Source organism: Columba livia, chromosome Z (genome assembly GCF_036013475.1).
Source record: "Columba livia isolate bColLiv1 breed racing homer chromosome Z, bColLiv1.pat.W.v2, whole genome shotgun sequence".
Lineage (NCBI taxonomy): Eukaryota > Metazoa > Chordata > Aves > Columbiformes > Columbidae > Columba > Columba livia.
The window spans coordinates 46563750-46590550 of NC_088642.1; the positions used below are offsets into that span (position 1 = coordinate 46563750).

General features: G+C 36.9%; 2 protein-coding genes across 11 annotated transcripts in view; both read left to right on the plus strand.

The window, feature by feature from the left end:
• PRRC1 (proline rich coiled-coil 1) overlaps positions 1-17825 on the plus strand; it is a 31004-nt gene extending 13179 nt beyond the window's left edge. For all 10 annotated transcript variants that reach the window (XM_065045698.1, XM_065045700.1, XM_065045702.1 and 7 more), the window contains 6 exons: positions 218-375; positions 4852-4954; positions 8228-8391; positions 9730-9833; positions 12425-12527; positions 16292-17825. In XM_065045698.1, the coding sequence (XP_064901770.1) occupies positions 218-375; positions 4852-4954; positions 8228-8391; positions 9730-9833; positions 12425-12527; positions 16292-16501 (842 nt within the window). In that variant the 3' untranslated portion in view covers positions 16502-17825. The remainder of the gene's footprint in view (positions 1-217; positions 376-4851; positions 4955-8227; positions 8392-9729; positions 9834-12424; positions 12528-16291) is intronic.
• A 1647-nt stretch (positions 17826-19472) lies between these two features.
• The window catches only part of CTXN3 (cortexin 3), a 38408-nt gene continuing 31079 nt past the window's right edge, over positions 19473-26801 (plus strand). The window contains 1 exon segment of the mRNA XM_005515931.4: positions 19473-19543. The gene's annotated coding sequence lies outside the window, so the exon portion shown is untranslated.

The window sequence follows — 26801 nt, forward strand, 5'->3', positions numbered from 1 at the left end:
AGCAGATGTTGTCGAATTCTTTTACAGTAATTATGTTGGCTAACCTTTAACAAGCAGAGTTGTTCTGGAGCCTTCAACAAATGAAGTGAATCAACCCAGTATTCTTCTATTCTTCCTGCTCATTTTCCTGTTAAACAATTGCCTGTTGCTACAGTATAACAAATGAAATGCAGTAAACTAAATGAACGCTTGTGTTTTGTTTTTCTCCTCATATTAGGTGTTCTGGCAGATCCTATTACTCAACAAGCAACTCTCTCATCACCTTTGGCTCCTGGAACTGGTTCTGCAATCACTTTTCCTGAGGAGCATGAAGACCCCAGAGTGTCCACTGCCCAAGGCGCAGTACCTGCTGGAGGACTGTGGGGGTTTATAAAGGTATAGGGTTTTGTCTGTTACCTGCATGAAGAATTACCATTTTTTACTAACTTTACTGACATGTTTTTTAAATGCTTGTTGTTATAAATTCTGTTTTTTCTCTGACCTCATGTGCAGGGTGGCTGTTTTTCATAGTGGTAGTTACTGAAACTATGCTTTTGCTCTTTCTTTGTATAGAAGAGGCAGGACTACAAAAATGCAAGTGTTCTAGGTTAATTTCAGTGCTTGCGACAGGACAGTATGCATACCTAACAGGTTTTGTCACATGTTCTTAAATCAGGTGAAAATTTAGAACCTCTTTAAGATCTGAAAGCTAATTTTTACTTCCCAGCAACTGTTTTACCTCACCAGAATTCTTTGCATATCCTGTTTCTATGTCATTTCCTAATGAACTGAGTTTGATTTCTGCGGGATGCAAGTCCTGCCTGTTCTAAACAAACAGGTCTCTTCCAGGGGAGACAAATACATCTTCCACCAAGGAAAAGTTTACCTGAGAAGTGTCTGAGATACTTTGTAGGATTTTTCTATTCTGCTGAAGGCATGTGGTATATAGTGCAGAACAGATGTTCTTTGTGGTGCGGTCTAATCATACTGAGGAAATGAGTAGCAACATCAACTAGTAGAATTTAGTTAGCTTGTAACCTTTTTGGAGCTGTAACAAGTTATGTGTGTAAGTAGCATCATGAAGATTGTGGCAAAAACATCTAAGGACTGTACGTGAATGCTGAACCATCTTCAAGAGCAACACAATTTTCTGTACTGTACTGAACGTGCAAGAAGAATTGAGAAGATTGATGTCCCAATGGCACTGCAGAGTTTTCAATGGACTTTCAAGCCCTTTGTAGCGTGAAAAGCTGGGAGAAAAAGTTGTGTGTGGCATGGCACATTGAGCTATTCCTTACTGAAGGAATAAACATCTTTACAATCTTAAAGAGCAAGTTTAATCCTCCATGAGTATGGTGAGAGCAGGGTTGCCATGCTGCACGTTTCAGGGGGAGGTGTCTCCTGGTGATCATAAAAACACATCTTTCTTCCTTTAAATAATAACGTCCTGGTCTCAGTCATCATATTTGTCCTAATATTTGCAATAGATGGTCATGTTCCAGAAGAGAACATTTTCTTGTAACGTGATTCTGTAGCTCCTTTGAAGGTACCAGAGCTTACAATTGCAAATTAGTTGAAAAACCAGTCTCATCCACATGACTGTTGCCTTTATACCAGTAAGATCCAAAAGGCATCCTGTTTCTATTTATGGATAGGGTCTGCATTATTTACTTCAATAATCTAGATTTTGCTTGAAATATTACACAATTCTTTGTGCTTTGTGTGTTCAGTGGCCTCTTGAGAATTTTCTATGTGGAAGAATGAGGAATCATTAGTTACACTGAAGCCATCAAGTTCTTTGTATGTGTAAGCACACATCAGACTCTTGTTTTTTCTGAAGATCACCCAGAATCTGAGAGACTGGCTTGTGATTATTACAGAAGTGCATCCTAGATTCCATGTTGAGAGCTTACAAAGTAGTTGTAGCAGTTATCTTTATTTCTGTCCTTGAAGTAGTTTGAACTATCTGTTTTCCTCTGGTGTTCATAATAAATCATACACCATTCTTCCAGATTTCCTTCAAGCTAAGTAATACCCAAGAGTATGACAATCCAAAGTAGGCAGATTAATGTTCCAGAATCAAATGAGGCTGTTTCGGTTCCTTTGATCTGTCAAAGATGGCTGAGTAGACTCATAGCAGTTCCAAGATGGGTTTCTATGTGATACATCAGAGGCAAAGTATGGTACTATTGCAGTTGTTGCACCTGGCAGCTTTTGTATTTGACTGAGCAATGAAGACAGCCAGGACCTAAATGAAAAGAAAAATTGTGTTTGCGTTCTTCCAACATGGAAGTTTCTCCATTTAAGCAATTTGTATTGTGCTGGTTTGACTGAAATTGAGTTAATTTTCTTCATGCGTTTAGAAACTTTTCTTTTTTGCAACTAACATGGTCATTGTTTGAATTCAGTTTGAGAACAATAAGAGAGCACCTCGGGATAGAATGAATGTTTTCAAGTAACTTTCTAGTGACCGTGTGTTGGAACAAAGAGAATGTAAGAACTTACTGTTATCTTAGTTGTTGTCTGGGACCCATGGTCTTTCTGAGCTCTCTGTCTGCAGGTGTGAGACAGCAAGGAAGGGTGGCATGGATGGGGCAGAACTTGACTGACATCCAGGCTGATGGATGAGAATATTCCATACCGTTAGCATCATGCTTCAGGTTTAAGGACCCAGCTGGAAAACCCACCTCTAAACCTATTGCAGTTCTGCTTTGTTTCTGCAGACTTCCCTTTGGAGCTCCTTTAGTTTGGCCTTTTGCCATTCTGCTGTTTTGCAGTGGTCTCTGAGACTTTCTGCTGATTTGGCTTTTTCTCTCCCTCTGGGATTGGCTCTCTGGGACCAGGGTGCCCTCTTCCCTGGACTGGCTGCTCAGCATGGACAGAGTTGATGAGGAATTACTTTGAGCATCATTTTATATTTTATTTCCATTTTCTGTATATGATTATTGTTAGTAGTAGTATGTTAGTATTATTTTGTTGTTTTATAAAACTATTCATATCTCGATCCACAAGTTTGTCCCTTCCCTTTTGATTCTCTTCCCTATTTGGGGGTGAGGGGTGGGGAGTGAGTGAGCAGCTATCCTGGTTTTGAATAGCTAGATGCGGTTAAACTGTGACAGGATTTATGTTGACTTAGATCTGACTTGACAGAAATTCCAAACTTAGCTGTGTTGCAGTTCAGAGTGTTGTGATAATTTCATGTTTTGCATTGGTATAAAACTGGGTTGTTTCTCCTTCTTGTGGTAGGCTGATGAACATAAAGGCATCTTCCACAGGTAAAAGTAGCAGCTTCTTGCTGCCGGGGAACCTGATTATTTGCAGATGTGCAATGACTTCATGTTAGTTAGGCAGCCAGATTGCTGATTGGAGAAGTACTGCTTGGTTCTGCATTACTCAAAATTCCTACTTAAAATATTTCTGAGGATCTCATAGCATTCACTCAGTTTTTGTTAAACCAACAAACTTCAAATTGTGAGAGAGCTGAAGCAGGAATATAAACTTCCCTGTTCTTGGTGGCAACCTGTTGGTACATGAGTAGTCACAAATATTTGTGTTACTCAGTGAATGATACTATTCAGAAAAGTCTTGCGTTATATTTATGAGAAACGAGTGGTTACAGTGAGCTCTGGCTTTAGAGCATAGGATAAGATAATAATTATTAGTAGCTGCACAATATCTCAGTATTTGTAGAAGTATGGTTTGTTTTGTTTTTTTTTTTTTCCTTTGTTAAGCTTGCTGTAAATATATAGAAAGCATTCAAAGTTTGGATGAGGCTTTGAGCAACCTGTTTCGGTGGAAGGTGTCCCTGCCCATGGTAGTGGGGTTAGAAGTACGTGATCTTTAATTTCCCTTCCAACCCAAACCTTTATATGATTCTATGATTTATAGGAAAGAAGCTCTGCTGAGTAAAATTATTCTGCAATAGTTAAAACTACTCTGATTCTGCAGTACTGTGAAATACTGTGAAGGTGTATTAAGCAAGCATTTTCTGGAGAAAAATGTGTGCGCAGTGTTGTCCTGTGTAATGCATGTCATTTAGTGAAACAGATACAAGTATATCCAGTTTTAATATTAGACTGAAAGCAGTCTGTTTACTAAGGAAATCTTATAAAAGGTTTCCACAGTTTCCAGTGCTTTATCTCAATAACTCAGCACTGGTGTCTTTCTTCTTTCACCCTGTGATCTTTTGATGAGATACATTCGCTAAGACTATTTGCAAGACACAAGACAGTGTTTGTGTTTATATTTAATGAACTTTTATGTCTGTCAGCACCTCCACGTACGATTTGGCTGGAGAATGTAGAACATTTTTCCGGCATTGTTTAGAATCTATTTATAAATTGAGGACTTTCAGCTCAATTGCTCTAGAAAAATTTATTAGTAATGGGCCATTCAAAAATAGATCCTGTTGTCTTTAAGAAGGTTAGAAAACAAGGACTCTTCAGCTTGAGTTAACACAGTCTAAATGTAGCTACTTAGCCTGATGATATTAATACCTATAGTTAGCATTAGGAATCTACAACTCTACTAAATGCTTAAGTCTTCCAGTCCCAGAATAGGAGTGCATCAAGTGTGTTTCCACCATCACTGATGGGCCTGTTTCTGCATTAATGCAGAAGAGTATGTTAAAGACAGCATTTGAACTTTATGTTGTAACTGAAATGTCATGCACTGATTGTCATATCCTGTACCGTTGGTGCTAAGGAGTGAGATACAGTAGGTGTTACAAAGTGTAAATGTGGTAAGAAAAACAAAAAGCAGCTTAATATTTGAAAGTACTTCTTTGTTTGTATGTTTTTTAGCTGTAATATTTTGAGTGTCTTGGGAAAAAAAAAAGTATGATAATATGGAAATCTGTTTGCTTAAATTTAGGGTGTAGCTGAGAATCCCATGGTGAAGTCTGTTCTTGATAAAACCAAACATTCAGTGGAGACCATGATCACAACGCTGGATCCTGGCATGGTTCCGTATATCAGTAAGTATTGGTGACAAACCATTAAGTAACACATGTCAGTGTTAGAGAGGTTAATATAATAGCACATTGCTTTCACACTTGAAGTTTCTATATCTAGTGTGTTAATTCAGAGTCACAATATTATACTGATTTCTCAAGTATATCACCTGGTGAAACTCTTACTCTGGAGGCTGACTTCTTGTGTGTGTCTTGAGGTTCGTTTGACTTTGTATTCCACTGAAGTTCAGATGCTGGCATAGACAGCATCCTTTAATTCAGATTGTGAAAGATGAGGAAGTTAAAAAGAAAAAAAAATGAGGAGACCATGTCTATAATCCCTAAGATGCATGCTGTTTTCTCCCACTTTGTCTCTATTTAAGCCTCATGGAGTTGAGTTTAAAATACACTGTATGTGTTCTGTTGGATCACATAGTGAAATACTGCTGTGTAAGCTATGACATGAAAGTTAAAACAAGCCAAAAAGTATGCATAGAACAGAGGTACTTCCATAGCTTTTGAGGCTTTTTTCTGACTTACAACTGTTCCACTTTTCTAGCCCAGTAGTATACTATTTTTAGGAAATTCATCAAACTTTAAGTAGTTCCTGAATCAGTTAGTAGGAACATTAAAATTCTATAATGGTCTAATGAAGTCTGAAGTGTTGCTGAGCAGTGATCCTGGAAGAAAAAGCATAGCATTTCAGTTACAGTTTGAAAATGAATTGGAAGGAGAAACATCGTGGTATTCACTGTTTTTTGTTTTACTACAGTACGTTGCATGTCACGTGTAACTGCCTTGAGATTTCTACTTTATTAAAATAGAGGAAAAAAGGCATAATTTGTCCAGGATTGTGGTTTGGTTTTGTTATTTGTTTGTTTTTTTCTTCCAGCAGCTTGCTAAGCAGTCCTCTTCTTAGTTGTGCCAGTACTGCCCTTTGCATGTAGGTGAAGTTGTTGGGGAAACTGATAAGGCTAAGAAGTAACTACTAAATGTTTTCGCATTTTGTTTTTCTGAGCTGTTTTTCACCTGGACCTGTTCAGTGATTCAGCTGATCACATTGCTGCACTGTTGTACTAATCTAGTGAACAATATGTGGAATAAAATGGGAAGATGACTTAATCATTGAATAATAGTTATTTGTCTTACTTTTAAAGGAAGATATCCGAGCAGCTGACTAGTGAGGAGATAGCGGGATATGAAACCAGCAAGAAGGCCAACCAGCAACTGAGAAAGTATTTGAGAGGAGTAGTGGGATGCAGTGCAAAGCTACAGTAAATGTTGATTATGCACAATTTGGCAAACTGTATTTGCGGTTTCTATTGCAGTCATGACCATCCCTTTTTAAGATAGGATCTGTCAGTATCCAGTGACAGTTTGGATAGTGTGACACAGTATTCATTGCATGGAACAACATTACCTAGACGAGGAAGTAAGTCTAATAAAATGCTTTGTAAGATTCTAATAAAATGCTTTGTAAGATTCAGTTAGCGTAAGCAAATTCAGTGGTTATCTCAAAGTTCTCTAAAGTCATGTTGGACGGGAAAGTATCTTTATACATCTTGGCCATTAATATATTGTGATTTTTTTTTTGTAGTTGCAGGTCGTAGAAATAGGGCAGAGATTTGTAAACTTAGTATTTACTTCCTTCTAGAAATGTTTTCTGGCATCAACAAAAGCCATGTCCTCAACAACAACTGACCCAACTTCACACTGCTTTCCCTCCACTGCTGCAATTCCAAATAAATTTCAGGCCAAAGCATGAAACTACCAAAGCTTCTGGGTGAGGTGGTTGAAATTTTTTTTCATGAGAGGGAGCAAATAATATTTCTGTAATCTCTTTCTTGAAAAGGGCTGAACTGTTTTCAGTGACACATTGTGAAGATGTCATCTGAGGCAAGCACCTGGAACAGAAAATTTCTGTCTACACAGGAAATGAATACCTTATAAGCATAAGCATCTATGCTTTTATAACAAAAGACAACAGAGAATCTTAAATTGTAGGTGGAACTGTCATGTCGGTTTATAAAACACAAGTTACAATGAAATTTCATGTTAAAGTGTCAGAGCACTTAATGTGACAGTTATCTCTGAATTTACCAGTGTATATCTCATTCTTATATTTTAGGTTTTAATATTTGCATATTACCATAGTGTGTGACAGATCTTGTCATAAATGGTTTCTTTTAATGCATATAGTATCTTTGTTTCCCTTCTGTTGTACCTGTGATGAACAAAGATATGCTTTTGATGTATGGTGATCCTTAATACAAAAGAACATAATCTGAATTCTGCTCTTGGAATACACAAACATATGGGGCACAGTTACTGTCCTTAAGTTAAAACCCAGTAATTTAATAGGTATGTTATGGGTTAGTTTTTAGTCACATCAAAAGCCTCTTGAACAGTTTTTGTATCTCTGGGCAGTCAAACAAGACTAACTTCAGCAAAAGCCTGCAGTCAATTTTAGGTACTTGTTTACTGATGTTAACTTGATTTCTATCAAGAAGGAATCAATGAAAATAGATCCTCTCAATGTTTCTTTAGTCCTGTTGTTAGCCAGTGTTCAAAACAATTACCCAAAGTTCAGCGATATGTATACCCAACTCCATTCAGTAAAGCAATTGATAGATAAGTTTAAAAATAGCTTAAAAACCAAATACTATGTTCTACTGCACATCTGGCATATCTCTGATGATTCCTCAGAAAAAGATGTTATAACTGAGGTCTGCTAAGTAATATGAACCTAAGAATAAATTGTTCTTTTCTTTAAAATTTAAGCTTCAGGCTTATCATTATCAATGGAGGAATTTTTCTTACATCAGGATAAATACTGCAGTAATGCGAGCCGTTCTTTTAAAGCTTATGTAATATGACTGCTGTTGAGTGGATTTGATGAACTGCATCTGTGTTCTTGGTCACTTTCATAAGGAAGAGTTTGTGTCACACCAGCATTCCTTACCACTTCCCAGAACACCATAATATCCATAGAAATAGATGTCTGAGTTATTATTCTAAATCCATGAATTGTCACCTTAAATGAGTTGTATGCTTTTTTTTTCAGATGCTGAACAACCATCAGTTCTGTTGTCTGTCGTTCATCCATGAATCACTTAGCCATTCATTTAACTTTTACTTTCTAACTTTAGTTACTGCTGCTTCATGAAAGAACTTTTGTACAGTGCATGAGAAAGAGAAGATCAGCTGAAGCATACTCCTGAACTGTAGTATGTATTTGAACTAGCTTCTAACAGAAATGAGGAAAAATGTATGCACATATATATATGTATTTTACAGAAACAGGGGGAGAACTGGACATAGTGGTTACTTCTAATAAAGAGGTAAAGGTCGCAGCAATTCGAGATGCCTTTCAAGAAGTCTTTGGAATGGCTATTGTTACTGGAGAGTCTGCTCAGTCTAACATCGCACCCCAACCTGTGGGCTATGCTGCAGGTTTAAAAGTAAGTTGATATATAACGGTAGTAAAGTACGTTCAATGCAAAGAGAGAGTGTGGAAACATTTACCAAGAATCGGACTTCCTGTTAAGGGAAAGTCAGTTTGTGGGCTAGATAAACATTCCTTTTTTTTTTTTTTTTTTTCCCACCTGGTTCATTAGTTGAGCTTAAAGATGCTTGTTGAAGCACTTTTTGCATTTTTTGCAAACACATTACAGCAAATGAAGAACAGTTAAGCCAGTTCTGTTATACTGTCATTGATTGCCATCACATCTAGTATACATTGTGATACTAGTGTAGTTTCAAAGTATATTGGACATTTCTTCTTGATCTGTTACTAGCCATGGTGGGAATGTTAGAAATGAAAAGACTTTGAGACTGAGCTGTCTCCCCAGTACTTCTGTAGACCAAAGATGGTTTGATCAGCACTTGCTAGGGATCTTCTTGAACAGATCTGTGTTACATTTTTAAAATAAGAACTCACTGTGCAGCATGCAAACAGCTGTGGTGGCCCAGAGGAAGACTTAGCAAGAGTTTTTTCACCGGATTTTAAAAACGTACACATTCCTCAGGTGTATATGTGGATGCAACCACCTCCTTTGCCTGTAACTGAACCCAACTATTTAATATTCTGTTTCTTAAATGTAAGAAAATAATGTACTCTCAGAAAGATTTTCTCCTAACTGCTTTGTCAGTGCTCACAATTGAGTAAAGCCTATCCTAATAGCAATATTTTAGGTGATACAATTTTATATTGAGGTAAAGGAGGACAATGTATATGTTCCTTTAGCTGTTTAACTGCTGCAGTGTAGTAATATTTCTATTAAAACTCAAGAGTGATAGCAGGTTTGGAGCGAGTGATTCATACATCTTAGTTGGATAGATTCTACAACAAAGAGATTCTCTCCCTTGGTGTTACAAGTTGATAGAAAGTTCTTAAAGGATCTATACCAAACAAATCTTAAGATGCAAAAATGTCAGTGTGAGTAACAGAAATATATACTGATGCTTTAACAGTGAAGCTTAGCAGTGTTACAGATTAGGATTTCTTGGCATGCTAATCCAGTCCTTTTTCATAAAAAAATAACAAACTAAAATTCTGTAGTTAGCTTTATCATAGTTTTTTTGTTGATTGTTTGTGTTTTACTGTTTGGTATTCCATTATGGCTTTTCGTGAGTTTTGTTTTTTCTTTTCCCAACATGGAAATAAAGAGTAGTTTTTCAAAATGTCTTGTATTTTCTGTGTAAATTGAAAAGTGTATTCTTTTTGCATTAATCTGTAAGCATTGTACTATGTTGTGATTCAAAGAGAATATTTTCTAACAGCTAATGTTACCACTTAGGGAGCCCAAGAAAGGATAGACAGCTTGCGTCGGACAGGAGTAATACATGAAAAACAGCCTGTGGTATCAGTAGAAAACTTCATTGAGGAATTGCTTCCTGACAAGTGAGAACTTTAAATATATTCCTGGGAGGGGAACAAAACAAATAAAACAAGTCATATTCTTTGTTGACTCAAAGGTGCCTCTAAAGAGTTGCTGTCAGTATCACTCTGAGCAGAAAAGATAGTCTCTCTTCAGTGTTGCGTGGGCAGACATGATTTTGGTGATGATGTTCAGCTTTTTTGTCCAGACATCTTGAGACTTTAATATACAAAATCCTTGTCAGGTTTTTCAGAATTCACAATATGGAAATACAATGAAGTTGTGCTGAACTGACAAAATTAAGGAGCTGTAAAAGTTGGAATTTGGCTAGTAGTTTGCTCACTCTCGTGTGTGCACTCTTTTTTTCTCTGAAATTGTATTCAGTTCGGAAAGTATATTGGGAGACGTGCTGGCATTTTTAGTAATATGATTTTATCAGATAATATATTATCCATTTTTCTTCCACTGGCAATGTACTTATTACTTTTAATTTGCGCTGCACAGACATAACAATGGTGTTTTCAAATACATTACAACTTGATTTCATAACATACTTTTTGACAGACAGTTCTTGTAGCAGCTTGGTAATTAAGTTCAAAAACATTAAGGACAATGTCATGTTTTTCTTCATGCAAACTTCAAGTATTTTTTTCTATTGTTTACCTTTTTATTCACGTAATGGGCTTTGATTTTATTTTTTATTTTTTTTTAATACATACTCTGCTCTTGCACCATTTTTAATATATATTTAATATCTTCAGTGGAAGATGGATAGTGAATTTACTATTTATTTCCTTCTAGTCTGATTTAGCTGTTTTATTGTATTTCCACAAAGGAGTAACTATGATAATGAGATGTCTGTTTCAAAATAATTGCTGTTCTTGTCATTTGAACTCTCATTCCTAAATCTGAAAGTGTTGTTTAAAGTACTGGATGTGAAAGAGTTGACCCAGGATTGCAGTGCTATTCCGAGAAACACTATCTCTTCTGTCTGTACATTACAGGCTCCAAGAATGTCTTCATCTTCAATATTAGTTACAATAAAAGAATAACTGAATGCATGCTTTAATTTTTACTCTGTAGGCAGCATTGAAAGTTTCCTTGCATGGCGTTACAAAAAACGTTTGAACTACTTTTTGCCCTTTTTTTTTTTTTTTTATTACAAAGAAATGATAGGTCATGGTGCTAATAACTGATTATTATTCTGAAGTGAGAATTGTAGTTTTACAGTTTTAATGTGGGGTTGTAGTCATTGTTTTGCTGATACTGTTCACCATACTTGTTCGTGTCCGAAGGGGATGAGTTTCCCAGTAAAGACCCACGAATACTAAGAGCTTTGCACCTAACATCAGATCAGTCACTGCTCACAGCTAAACTTCTCAGTTGTCTGTCAAACAACCAAAGGGCATTACTTCCCCTTCCAAATGTGTGCCCTGAATACTATTTGCAGAACAGGTTGCAAACTCTTTTATGTGTATTTTGCTGTTTGGATTCCTCACTCATTTTTTAATTGGGAGCAAGATATCTTTAACCATGAAGCTTTCTCAACAGTCTTTCATATTTGCAAGTGAGGTAGTCCTCTATCGCAGAACATTCCAGTGCTTTGTTCCCTCCTTCAAAGATGGCAAAGTGAAGTATTTCTGCCTGTCTTGCTCCAGTAAACTCTTAACATGAAGCTTGTGTGGCCCAGCCAGTTGTTTCTTAAAGTTGGAGTCTTGCATTTCTTTTTATAACAACATCCTTGCTTCCTGTGATTTAAATAATAAAGTACATTTTATATGTAAACACACATATAAAACAAGAACTACAGTAATATTTTCCTTTTAAAATCTTTTACGATTCTTAGCCTTGCTGTTGTTTGTGGTTTCCCTGGATTATGTTTCTCCCATGGAAACTCAACTGTAAAACTGTTATAAGAACAGAATACAGTTAAGTAGTGATGAAGCATTGCCCTTGGTTTTATTTGGATCGTATCACTATTGTTAGTTTTTTGATAGGGAGATATGATTTAATGTTTTTGCAAGCCAGATAGGAGAAGCATTCAGGTACTGCTTCAGTAGCCTTTACTGTGTCTGCTACAAGAGACACCATCTTTTCTGAAAGATGCAGAAGTGTTTTTCTGAATAAGTAATTTAAATGATTGTTACAGGATTAGACATACGAAAAAAAATATCTTCTGAATATAGAACATGAATGATTGATTTTTTTTTTTTTTTAATTGTTAGGGAAATTTATCTTAATGAAAAACATTCTTTCAGAGATTAGGCAAAAATTGTAGCATAGTAAATATGGCCAAAAGGATGTATCTGCACACATGCCCACCCCACCAACTTTCTTTATTTCTTTGATTGTAAGTTTCATGTATTTTATCTGTTTTTATGTACATTATTTATTTGATATGCATACACATGCACTAGAATTTTATATATATATATATATATAAAGAGAGAGATATTAAAAATTTACTTGAAAAATACTGGAGAACTTTGAAACTCATTATTACAACATTAGTAGTAGAGTTTATAAAATGGTCATATTTCAACTGTTTATGTGGTGTTTTTCAATTGAGTGATATTCAGTACTCAAACGTAAAGTAACTTGCACGTCATTGCAGGTGGTTTGACATTGGATGTCTGATTATCGAGGATCCAGTTCATGGAATTCATCTGGAAGCTTTTACCCAAGCAACACCAGTGCCTTTGCAATACGTTCAGCAGGTGAGTGTTCCGTTTTCTTACCAACATTGGATTAACAGTTGAGACACAAGACTTAACTTTTAATTCCATTGATTGTGTCATTTCTTACTGACAGTTGCTCCACTTGAATGTTTTAATTTATGAAATGAGGATTATAACTATTTTTGAATAATGTTTATGGATTACCTAAAAATGTTTGGCATTGGTGGGAAAGCAATTTTTGATTGAGAGTCTCATTCTACAATACATGGCACTTGGAAGAACTAGTTTTACTTTTCTATTAATGAAGAAGAAATATTCCAACAAGAACTTAACCAAGACAAAATATTAACCAAGAAGAAATTAGCCACAAAAAAATACTCCCTCATAAAGGAGATATAACTTTAACCATTGGAATATTGTTATCAGTCTGTTTCAGTGACTCAAAATTAACCCTCATGAATCCTTACATAGATAAAATAATACTCTTTCTTCCTCAGGTGTGGAAGAAGGTCTTTGCAGCTTAGGTTATGCACTAAGTAATTGTGTCAAGGTGCAGTAAGCAGTCTTGCCAATCTGAAGGCTTTCCTTTCCTTGACTTACTTCACATACATACTGGAGTTTCATCTAGTGCCAACAAAACTGTGTAATAGAGAAGTGTCTGTGTGCACGCATATACATGTTAGAAATTCAGTGAAGTAGCTTCTACTTCATCTAGGTACAAGTTTATAAATTGAGATCTTACCACTCATTTCTTAATAAAGCTCGTAAATCCTCAGTATTTATGTTGTTAATTACCAGCAAACAGACAGCATACTGTACTAGTTAGTGTTCTGAAAACTCGTTCCTAATAAATATATGAATAAAGGATACCCCTTCTTCAAATCTGTGCTTGAACTTAACTCCAACATGAACACAGAGACTCTGACCTAAAAGGCAAGACTGATTTACACTTCTGACTGCACTATTCTCACAAGGATGTAAAATTTCTGAAATTGAGAGGTTGAAATTTTGGAAATACCACGGTTCACCCCACTGAAAATATCACCAGTAGCAGTTTTTAATGGCAATTATGGGATCGTTTAAATTTCTTTGGGCACGCACTGGTAATTACTCCAAATTCCAGTCACTGCATGTTGCCTGACAGCAGATATGAGTCATACGCTAGTTAACTCTGGTCTGAAAATTCTTTTTGAATAAATGTTTCTGTAAAGGATTTCAAAACAGAACTGTTTGGGATTTATTCCTCAGGGAGTTGTTTTGAGAAAACAAGTAGTAGCTATTTATGTTTTTGGGATTTTTTTTTGGTAGTACCAATTCCAGCAGAGTGAACGTTTGTGGGGTTGGTTTTACTTCTTATTTTTCGAAGTTCTTTCAGCTTCTAAAAGCTGATGAGTGGCCAAAAGAGAAATATTGCTCAGTCTCTCTGTCATTTTCCAGAATGCTCTCCAAAATGAGTGGAGAAAGACGTGAAGCTACAGCGAAAAAAAATTAATCAGGTTGAAATTATGATCTTCAAAGGGCCCTTCCAGCCCAAACCGTTCTATGATGCTATGAAAATAGGCACAGCAATGTGAAGTTACTAAATAAGTGTCACATTTTCTGTGGAGCTCTGATATGAACTGATTTTTTTTTTAGCATAAAGCACAATAGGCATCTTCAATTTCCGTTTCACAGAATATTCTCTATTTTGTAATTTTAAAAGTATAGTCAATAGCTTAACTTAGTGAGGATTTTTTTCTTGTGTGTTTTTTTTTTTTTTTTTTATCTTAGGTACACACACTTTGCAACTTTGAAAAGTAGTGTTTACCTTGTAATAGCAGAAATTGTACTTGTTCTAACTTTTATGCAACCCATTTAGTGTATATCTCAGTGTATAGTACAGATTCAGTGGAACTGTAAGCCTCTAAACTTGAATTAAATGGAATTCTACTCTCCTGTATAAATAAAACTGTTCTTGTATATACATCAACAGTAAAACATAGCTTTGTTTTGTACCTCCAGAGTTAATTTTTTTTTTAGTTGTGCTATTATATATTTCAGTTAACTTACACATAATGTGTGGTGGTGAATCATTTGGTTGTTGATTGTGTGTATGCAACAGTTGTTACCTTTGTTACCATTATGTCTCTTCTAGAATCAGAGTGGGTTTCTCTCAAGGGCCTGTGAGAAACATATATCTGTATAAATCCAGTCCAATATCTTTAATAAAAATCTAGATTACAGTAGGAAAAATCCTAGCAATTGTATAGTTGTATGTCAGACTAAAAATAGAGAAGAAACTTGTATGGGACAATGTTATTTCTTATTCACTGTACAAAAGATTTAGGAGAGGCAACGTTAAAGCAATTATGTTCCATGAAATTCTTGCTAGCTAGGTGTTTTATTGTTCTGTGTGATGGAAATAGTGGTAAAACTAACTGTACAGAATACATACTGTCTCGCTAATGTCTCTACCAATGGCGCAGAGTTTTCTGAGCACATAATATGAGACTCACGGCTGTTCAGAACTCTAAATATTACTTGATTGGAGCAGGTAAAAGGGGTATTTGAGGGCTTCTTTTGAGAACCTTTTTCTATGAGGAGACCAGATGTCATCTTGTTTTTTTTTGCTGAGCCAGAAATTGCAACTGGGGAAACTACTGCAATATTGATGTTTGTTGGGTTGTTTTGTTTTGTTTTTTATTTCATTTGAAGTTAACTGGTTCTCAGCAGTAAAAATATAAATAATTACTTAATGAAGTTATTTGCAGTTATGGATCATAACAGAGATACCCTGGTCAGATATTCAGTCCCTTCTTGCAGCTAGATGCACTGTTACTTAGTTCTTACTGTTAATGTTCTGACTAATAAGGAGCATTTTGTGTTCCTATGCACTGTTACTTAGTTCTTACTGTTAATGTTCTGACTAATAAGGAGCATTTTGTGTTCCTTTGCTCAAGAAATCTGTCTCTTATGTACCTCATGATAATAAGTTATTTCAATATTGGAGCAGACTGCATATTCTAACAAACTTATATATGGTGTTACTGTTGCAAGAGAGTAGTTTTAGGAAGGCTGGAACACATTGAGTTTTGATGTGCTGTGCATGCACTGGAAACAGACTGACTCGAATATTTGTTGAAATAAAATCTGTGTGAAGAATTTTGCCAAGTGTGCGATGCTGTGAGGAACTGAGTAATACTAAGAATAGTCTTAGTGGGGCTAAAAGTCTTCTACCTCACATTGTATGTGAGGGTGGCCACAGGTGGTTGCTTGGGATAAGCATCAGACCAGATAAATGCTGTGATCCTTCCCCCACTGCTTCCCTCTGCTTCCAGCTTCAGGGAATTGCAGTATGTGCCCTCTCTGTGATCTCATTAAAGTAGCTCAGTCTTCCATTTTTGCCAGCATCAACATTCTTCTTATATTTGACTGCTTTTCTGCTTCAGATGGACATTTTAACCATTTAAAAAACTTTTGAAGGATGAGTCTTTGTATAAATATGTACAATTATTGATTCCATGTGTTGGCTACTTTTAAAGAGAAGACTACTTCCTAGTAATGGCAGAATGTCTTTACTCTTAAGCATTGTATTTTAGTTTTGTATTGTTCAGATGTCATTTGGATCATGATACATACAAATCCAAAAAGAATAATTGGCTAGGGAAATTATGGGGCAGTCTGAAATTCTGATACCCTTCAGTTTGACTGGTAGTCCTATTGACGTGCAAATGTTTACTTATGAAAGTTAGTAATAGTGAAGACAGAAACAAAACTACGCATTTCAAACTCTTTCAATAATCACTTTTCAAAATGTTACACAGGCTAAGAATCTCACTCCTCAGGACTACAATCTGAGGTGGTCAGGCCTGTTGGTGACCGTGGGCGAAGTGCTTGAGAAGAGTGTACTGAACGTCAACAGGACTGATTGGCATGTGGCATTCACTGGCATGTCCCGTCGACAGATGATCTACAGTGCAGCTAAGGCTCTAGCAGGAATGTACAAACAACACTTACTACCCAGGACCGTTTGAAAGAAGGCTGATCCATGACATGAAGGAATACTGGTTTTGATTCTGGCATTGGAGGCTTACATATTCTAATTCTCAGTGGATACAACACAGATTTGTAATGTAATTAAACTCTGTTTTACTTTTTCAGAGTGAAGGTAATTTCCGATAGTGGAAATGAGCAATTGCAAATGTTAACTACTATATGATTTCCAATACGATTCACGAACCAGGAAATCAGCACAAACATGTATTTATAACTGGGTCAAATAGCATTACAGTTTGTAAAGGGGAATATGCTATTATTTGACACCTTACTAGGCGTTTGCTGAGATATTTTAGTTAGTATACTTTTTAAAAGAAGGGGATAATTGTTTAGCTATTTCTATTATATTAGTAATGCAAACATGTTGACAGTATAACATGTATGTTATATATACATTTCAGTACAGAGAGACTACCTTCTGCATTAGATGTTTTCTTGGGGGCTGTGCTTTGGTGGTACTTAACATCTCCTAGGTTTGGTGTTTGTGTACAAGTTCTCAGGAGTGATGCTGAGTAGTTTTTAAAACATGTAACAGTGAGCTGCTGAAGAAAAGCACAAATCCATGCCCCATTAGTTGAAGTAGTTGCTAAATAATTTTGAAATCTCATTTTTCAGGCTGCATCTTTTTTCTTTTTATGTAACAGTAATGAAATTCATGTCCAATTAAAACACTAGACAAATTTCAAGTTGCTTCAGTGGATTTTAGATCATGTACCACATACACATGAAATTAGCTCAGCAGTTTCAACAACATAATTTACTCAAGTGCTTCCAAACTTTGTATTTTGTATGGAATTATGTAATTTCTTCTATCAAGTTATGATTGTCATCAATTTGATGTGGAAAATGGTGAAATGTGTATCCCTTGCTTTGCTATCCTATGTTTTCTAAACATTTTGAAGTCTTAAAAGCCTTGATGTCATGAGCTCACTGTTTCTTGTATAAATCTTCAGTGGTGTCTGATTTTCTCTTCATGGCTATCAATGCCCTCTATCTATACTTGCACAATCTTAAACCTTTATTTAGAAATATGGAAACATTTGTGAAGAAAATATTTTGGTAATAATACTTTTTTTAAGAAATGAAGAATAAACATACTTTTTGTTTGCCTTAAAGAAGCAGTTCTTCAGCTTGTATTGCTCTGCCTTTACCTTTCTTAGATGCTTTCAAAGGACATTTTTATATACAATATATTGTTAAGACAGCTCACATTTGTACCCAGTAAAAGCCTATTTCCAAGTAATATATTTTGCCTTAATGGGCTTACTCTGTAAATTAATTGAATAAATGTTTTTTCCTAGATGATTGTATCTATTTTAAAGGTTTATTTTTTAATATAGCTGATGAAGATTTGTTTATTGCAATTATAGTTACATGGTCAAGTTACAAACTTGGCACATACATAAATGCCTATCTTGTCTGAAAAAAGCCCAGAACAAACAGAATGTGAGTTTTGCAGTCATGAGGTCTCTTGTTGGTAGTCCTTACTTCATACCATAAACTAAAAGGAAGATACAGGGACTTCTGTTTGTCATTGTTCAGTAAAAGCATCTTTGCTTTTATTGCAATTTCAGTTTTCATTGTACAATATGTTGAATGCTGCCCTTTCATGCCCTCCTTACAGCACCCTCCATGATGCCAAGAGAAAAGGACATGTAATCATCAATAGGCTTATGTGCCCCAGCATAAGTTAAAATTAAAACTGAAGAGGAATATCCATTTTCTTTCTCCCTTTCCTGGTACTGCCCTTCATTGTTTTTCAGAGGTGATAAGATCAGAGGCGGAAGGCAGCTTCTTATTTTGCAGGACCTGGTTCACTGTGGTGACATTAGCTGTTCCAGCATTCCAGCTATCTTACGAGGCTGATGATGTGTCATACTCCGAGGCTGCCCTCGCCTGACTTAGAGAATTCTTAGGTCTGTATTCTTCTATAGAAATTTGCTGTCTTTATGGCAAAATTAGAGTTACTGCCCGCTCCCTGTTCTTTCTCCTCACGGTTGGGTGCTGGGTTATGACATTGTCAAGTGAAACAGTCTTTCTTCATTCAAAATCCCTGGCTCAATGAGGGTCTGCTGATGTAGTTTTGACTGTTCACCCAAGAACGAAAACAACCAGTTTGATAGCTTACTATTAGTTCTTTGCCTTTACTGAGCATTGCTTGTTTATGTATAAAAAAAATTGACATCCTCGTATAAAAGCCAGGAGTTCAACTTTTTCCCTGAGAGGCCAAGGAAAGGCAAAATGTCTGCAGGATGTTCTGGAAAGCTAACCAGTTTTGAAATTACTTCCTACATGAGGAAAGGCCTTTTTCAGGATCTCAGTTGCAATTGGCATGGATGAATGCTGGAGAAAGTTAAGGTAACATCCTGCTTTTTAATATCTGCTGGGTAGTGTTGTGGGCAATAATAGAAGAAGCTCAACAGCTAGGACACTGACATCCTGTGTTAAATTTATATTGAAATCAACTTAGAAAAAGACATTTGGACATGTAAAGACAATTCTCAACTGCTACTCATCACTGTAGATACAGCTGTAGATGCCATTTCTGTTGCTTTGTGAACAGTTATGTTTGCTCATGTATGAGTGTCATAAACAAAAGACAGGGAAAGCTCCCAGATTCGAAGATGAAGGATATCGAGGATTGCTGAAATTGGTCCTGGGGATATGTCCAGAAGGGAGACTAGCTATGCTAATTCCAGTATTTTATTTCCTCATTTGGAATTGCTGTTCTAGTTATTTTATTTACTGTATCTTTTATAGCAAGCTGTACTGAAAGCAATTTTTCCATGACCATGGTCTTGTTCAGTACTCTCGTGATGTTTTGGAGCTATTTGCCACAAAAATGGTACTATTGTCTCAGCAGGAAATACACGTTGATTAAAAAAAAACAAAAAAAACCAAACATAATTTGACCTGACATCCATCTATTGTAGCTTTTGCCTCACTGCAGTCAAATATAAAAGCATGATAATCAGCAGGGAGGAGAAGGCCAGGCTGTGAGACATGGGCTGCGTCTGCAGGTAAGCCAAAATGTAGTAATAACTGTGTGCTCTGCTATGGTGGTGGTGTCACTGACTGTGTTTGCTGCACATCTTTCTAATGGTAATGTAATTTAATTCCCTGCCAGCCTGTGGTCAGTTCAGTTCCTTGGGGCTGGACTGTGACGGTTGCATCGGTGTTTCTCAGCATTGCCTAATTACTGTGGCAAAGGTGTCCTGATTACAAATCTTTACATGCTCATGTGCATGCTGAATATGCTTCAAGTCACTTGTGCATTGCATAGTAGCAGGATTTTAGGTTTTGTTATGGAAATCGGTATTTAGAAGAGCTGTGATAAATTCAGGTTGAACTTATGCAGATCTGTATAGGCTAATAAGAGATGGATCAGCCTCCAAAAAAAACCAAATGGATCAGCCTCCAAAAAAAACCAAAAAAACCAAACTAGCACAAGGATTTTATATATAGGAAGAATATTGGATTTTTATTCTGAGTCTGAAAAAGTTTCAGGACTTAACAAAGTTGTTTAAAGAAATGAGAGCAAGCACCTACCGACAGTGTAGAAGGCTCTGAAATTATTTTATTATGTGCATTTGTTGCCAGCTCTAAGAGTCAGTTAAATGATTTTTGTTTTGAAAAGTGAGATTTTAGTAGATCAGAGAGAAGGTAATGATATTTTTCCAGTTTTTAATTGTGATTGGTTTTCTTGAAGGGGAAAAAACCTCCTGCATCTTGTTAAAAAACATTGTCAGTCGCACATGCTTTTTGTGACAAGTTACTCCTGGTGGCCACTATAGAGCTTTCCCATTGGTATTAGGAGTTTTGGATGGTTCTTATTATCAATGGACTTAGGAAATTCTGATTTTGTTTTAAATAAATGTACTCTACCTGTTAAGTCCAACATCACTACAAGTAACCCCTGAGAACGTGTTTAAAGAAACTAAGCAGAAAACATAGAAGGATGGCTTAGCTGAGGAATATCCCGACAACTATCCCATGCAGTGATGAGGCTGAAAAGTTTAATGAGCTGAGAGGTTCCCAGGGGCAGAATAAATGAATTGTGAAGGCTGGATCCAGCTGCATGACTGGAAAGCTGGGAGGCCAGAACTGAGCGCAGAAGTTTCTGAGAGGTTTGCTGCAAGCAGTCAGCTTGCCTGCTTGTCTGGTTCAAAAATGAGTGCTTAGGAAAGAGTGAAATATTTAGATTTAATTTTTTCTCTTTTTCCCAATATTCTGCTCCTATAGTTAGTATATCCATTCTGTACAAAAAAAAGGATACTCTGTATTTGTGGAAATGCCTGTAGACTGCTTAAAAGTTATCTAGCAGACGTCCAAGTGGAACGCTTTGCAAAAAGAAGCCAGATACTTGTCTGAGTAGTAGTATCTTCAAAAAGAGGAACACGTGTTACCAGTTACATGTGTACCTGTGAAACAAAGTGTGCATGGGGTGGCAACAGAGATGAGCTCACATATGCTAATTTCGTTCTAGTCAGTGCAGATGACAACAGAAGGAAAAATACAGGGGTGCATTTGGGCTCTGGATACTTTTGGACTGGTTGATGCTCTGCCATTAAAGCCTTGGTTTTTTCAAAGCACTTGCTAATTGTGTCTAAGGTACAGATAGTGAATGTGGCTATGTGTGCTTCCAGCTTTTGCTTGTTGTGGTGCCTTGCCCTAAGAATATGCAATACAGAATAGCAAAGTTGAAAATGAGATGTATGCTGGAAATGAATGCCAGGTTCAAATTCAGTCCTTTTGCAGTTGATTTGATTTCACTGAAGATACACACACAAAAAAAGAGCAAATAGGGATTACTTATTGTTTTCAACTCCTTAATGTGTATAAGAACTTGTGAGAAAAAATACCCAGGTGTGCCCTCTCTATAAAATTAGATACTGGAATTTTATGCAGGATGTCACAAATAAGGATTTTGAAGGAGAGTGTGACAGGGTTATCAGTAGAGAAGGGCTGGAAATTTAAATGTGCAAAACTGCCTCGCTCCAACAAAATCTTTTGTGTGGAATCATTTGCACAGAGTCAGTGGTCTGAACAGCCTGTTGGTGTAGAAAGTTTATAGTTATCCCAGCTCTTGGGCTGTGGCCTTGGTCAGACATTGACTTTACAAGCAGCGCTAGTGGCTTAAAGTGTTACAGCCCTGTTGGAAGAGGCTTCTGCCTCTGCAGATTTCCTAGCAGAATAAGCTCTCCTCAGGATCAGCTGAAGTTACCTGGGGCTGCTCTCACACTCTGTTTTGGCTGAAGCCAGGCTGGGTTGAGAAGTTACTGCTCTGGGCCTGGCCTCAGTTTTTTCATCACGGCACCATTCAGAGCAGCACAGCTCTGTTAGGAAAATCTTGGTTGTACAATTCCCCACACATTTATTGATGCTGTTCTGATAACTTTCACCCAGCTGTCCTTCTCAGGATTTGACATAACATCAGTGATTAAATGATGTGACACGTGGGGCCTACCAAAACAGCAAATGTAGTTTGGTGAAACGTCTTGACCCAAACCCGGAAACAGAACAGCCTCAATGACTGCTCATATACTTTCCAGAATGTTCTCCTTTAACAAAAGGTTTTTAGAAATGCCTTCCAATACTAGTAATCTTTTTTAGATACCTGCTGAATTTGGGCAAGATAGTCAGCAATGGCAGATGAGGGCAGAGAAATTATTAAAGTATGAAAAGATGTGAAAGCAATTAGGAGAGTACTAGAGAAGTAGGAACTTCTTGTGAAGAATGAAGGAAAAGGTACAGAAACTCAATTGTCTTCTGTTCAATGCCAGGGATACAGGAGGTGGTAGAGGGTAGCTGAGAAGTCAGATGTGAGTATGAGTTAACTTCAGTGTGCTACTGCTGATTTTGGCCAGCTTTAGTAGATCACCAACACATATATGCAAGTCACGCAATAGAGAGGTTTAGTGTAATTGCGATTCAGTATCTATGTTTAATTAAGTTTACATGTTACCTTTGATGTTTACCCTTGCATGCAACATAGGGTAGTTCCTTCAGTGAGTGTTTTTCGAGGTGGAGGTTTTTGAAAAACTTCTATAACTTGTGAAAATGAGAATTTTAATGAAAATTCTTTAAGGATATTTATAACATTAGCCTTTTTTTCTTAATAGTGTGATGTGTTACAGACTTTGCAGATGGAAATGAAGAGTTTATTACTGAACCGTATTCAGTCTGAAAGACAGAACTATGGGGGTCTAGTCTGCAATTACATTTAATAATTTTTGATCAAGCAGATTTAAAAAAAAAAGTCTTTCTTAGTTTCCTACTTTTGGCAAGCACTAGAATGAGTAGCAAATGAGAACATTCTGTATCCCATCAAAAGTTGTTCACAGATGTGAAAACCAGAATAAAATAGCTTCAAACATGGCTAGTTTTCCAGTGTGGATTTTAACTTCAACAATTAAGTCTGTCTGTAATCTGTGAAGAACTCGCATTTTGACATCCTGAATCTCAGAGCTATTTGGCTTTGACTTTATGGCTCTGTTCCATCCATAGTTATACAATTAAGGAAAAACTATTCACATAAAAGTAATGGTGTACAGAGCTACAGTTCCTAAAAGGAAAAAAAAAAAAAGCCATTTGGTTTGATTTATTGTCTTATTGTGCCGAATTCTGTTGAAGCTTTAGATATTCCAGCCAGTTGACTTTGTAAAACAGCCAGACTATGACCTGGCAACTGAGTTGTGAATACACAGTGCTGCAGAGGAATAACAGATCCAAACCCACACAACTGCTGCTTCTGAACTAACACAGTGATTTTTCATATACTGGAATCAAAACAAATGTAGCCTTAAACAGGTCACAGGCAAATTAAAAAAAAATACTGAGAAAGTGGTTTCCTATACCTTTACATTCTACAAGTGTGGGTGATTGTAGCCGTGGACTTCCCTGTAACAGAGGGAAGTACCTCGTACAGTAAAGGAGGGAGCAGGTGAGTTGCTCTTCCAAGGTTATGTTGGCTTTCTTTAATACAAAGTTACATAGAATTCTGTGTTATGTCTGAGTTTTTTGGTATCAATCACAAAAACATGTTTCCTGTAAGAATATGGTCTGTGACAGGAGTGAATGTGATTTTTTTTTTTTTTTTTTTAATGGGGTGCTGGAAATGATACATCGAGACTTTCAAACTTCTTTTAATCTATTTTTGTCAGATCAGTGCAAACATCATGTATTTAATAAAGATCAAACTTTAACTATTGCGGTAGCTCTGAGAACCATGCATTAAGTCAAATTCCTCCCTCAGTTTTCTCTTGTATTCCATCAAAAACTCTCTGGGTTTTAAATTCTCACTTGAAAAGGCTTAGTTTGAGTATCTTGTACAGTTCAGTCGATTATCTGAATTTTATAGGACTATTTCCTAATGAAAGAAAACACTTTTCTCATCTGACAGGATACTAGAGGGAACGTGTTTCTTTTCACCTCAGAAACAAAAAAGGACAGTAGCTGTTGCCCTGCTTATGTAATAAAAATGGATTAATTGTGTCTTCTGGTGAGAAAATGAGTTGATAAAAGATACAGGCTTAATTAAGCTCTTGACTGGCTATATTTACCGACTTGGGACAGGCTGTGAAAAAAAGGCATTTAACCACAATGAGAAACACCACAATTCATTTTTTCCTCAACTATCAGAGTGCTGTTCTTTCTGCTTTTACAATAGACCACACATGAATGCATAGTAATTAACGATTGTTTTCATGACCTAATTCTTACAGTTGCAAACTGTTGCAAATGAGTGGTGGTTGTTCCAGGAGTTCTTGGAAAAGTGCAGGAAGTTGTATTTTGTTTAAGGGTGAGTATTTTTGACCAGTAGTGGAATTCTGAAATAACTATGCCATCCAACAAGAGAGAAAAATTAGTATCTTGCAAAGCAACAGGTGTAGAAGGTCTTCCCAGGCAGACCAAAAGCCCAGCCTGCAATCAACAGTGTGCTTGGGATGTTGCTGTGGGATGAATGGTGCACATGCAAGGCACATACTGCAATTCATTTTTTGAAAAGATGTATTAAAAGCAAATCAACAAACGTGTCTGAAGAGGAAAGGACAAGAGAATGTTTATTTTCAATGTAATGGGAGCTACTGTAATAATAGTCACAATGTTATGTGGTTCATTTAATCTGTGGATCTCAGAGTGTTTATAAAAATGCACATCCAAATACTTAGAAGGTTGTATGCATTTTAATGTAGGCATTATAAGCTCTCTCTCTGTTCTATGTAGCTGCAGTCCTTTGTATCTTTGTATCCACAGATTCTGTTTTCTTGGACATTGCAACTCAGCAACATACAAAATTTGGCCTTAAATTGATAAATTTAAGAAATTAAAATTATCACTAGGGATAAGGTGATTTAGTTTCATTTATGTGACAATGCTACAAATCCTGTGAAGCTATGAAGGTAGGTTCTCTTTCCAGCAGTGACAGCCAAAGTAGTGAGTAATTTTGAACCACCATAGTCTTAGAATCATAGGATGTCCTGAGTTAGAAGGGACCCACAAGGATCATCAAGTCCAGCTCCTGTCCCTGCACAGGACAACCCCACAGTTCACACCATGTGTCTGAGGGCGTTGTCCAGTGTCTTCTTGAACACTGTCAGGCTTGAGGCTGTGACACCTCCCTGGGGAGCCTGTTCCAGTGCTCCACCACCCTCTGGGTGAAGAACCTTTTCCTAATGTCCAACCTAAACCTCCCCTGGCACATCTTCCTGACATTCCCTTGGATTCTGTCATTGGTCACCAGAGAGAAGAGATCAGCGCCTGCCCCTCCTCCTCCCCTTGTGAGGAAGCTGTAGCCGCCATGAGGTCTCCCCTCAGTCCCCTCCAGGATGAACAAATTCAGTGACTTTAGCTGCTCCTCATATGGCTTTCCCCCCAAACCTCCACCAACTTTGTATCCCTCTTCTGGACACTCTTCAGTAGCTTTATATCCTTTTAACTGGTGTTGCCCAGACCTGCACACAGTGCTCCAGGTGAGGCCGCACCAGTGGAGAGCAGAGCGGGACAATCGCCCCCCTCACCCGGCTGGCTTTCTGGATTCTTAAGTGCAAGCATGAAACAAAGGCTGATGCCTGCAGATGCCATGACTGACTTAGGTAGATTTCAGAACTTGTTTCTGGTTCCCATTAGCTGTATAGGAACCCATCTGTGGTAGGAACAGTGCTTTTCCCCTAGGAAGCTGTGGAAGACCTAGCTGATGAGGAAGTATGTAGCACAAAGCTGAGGAGGGAGGGGTATAAACCTAATTTAAAATGATTAAGTATAAGGATGAGGAGTTGAAGCTGTATTTTGGGGACAAAAATTGTGAAGGAAAGGGAAGAGGAAGCATGTGAGACAGAGCTGGTGAAAAATCCAGCCATTCTTGGTGGTGGTGTCACCATATCTTCTCTGGCCACTCTAACTATCCAGAATAAATTTGGAAGCCACTGCATGAGCGACTTTGCTTTTCTTTCCTATTCTTGGAGGACTATCTGATACTGGGTAGGAAATAGGTGAACCAATCAGATTACATCAGTATACAGGAAGAGAATAAAGACTGTTATCCGATGCACATGAAGCACTTCTATCAATGTCTGTACAATACTTTCATGAAGTCATGGGTGTGAATGCACACAGTTTTAGACAAAACAAAAACAGTGCTACCTTTTCTTGGGTTCATTTCTAGCAGTAAAGTTTCTCCTAATATTAAAGGGAAAGTTTTGTCATTCTGCCCACAAAAGACCTTCATGAATTTTTTTGAGTGATCTGTTTAATTTGCTTTGCTAATCTTGGTTACCTCTCGCTGCAGCCTGTTCATATCACCTACAATTTGCTCTCTGCTTTCTGCAGTAGCCCACCTCTCTCTCCCGTTTCTGTTGAATGAAACATTATTGTTTCTAGTCAAACTCTCAGTCCTTTACTAGTTCAAATCAGTGTTGTTTTATTAACATAAGTGGAAACATAACAGTTAATGCAGGCTGATAAAGTAGCTCCATGTTTTCATTATTTTGATTTGGTTTCATTTAAAGACAGCAGGTCATAAGATACTTTTCAGAGTTCTGCAGAACTGGATAATACCAAACCATTGCTTCCATATAATTAATTGAATAGGAAAAACTATTTTCTTTGCAGTTCGTTTTGACTTTTGAGTTATGGCAAAACCAAAACAAACAGAGTTTGAATCAACAGATTAAAAAATTGAATGAAACACACAGAAACCTGAGCTTGCACATACCTTATAGTTTTGGGAACTGAAGAGAGCTCGTATGCTGCCCAGTATTTTGTAGCCTCAGAAATCAA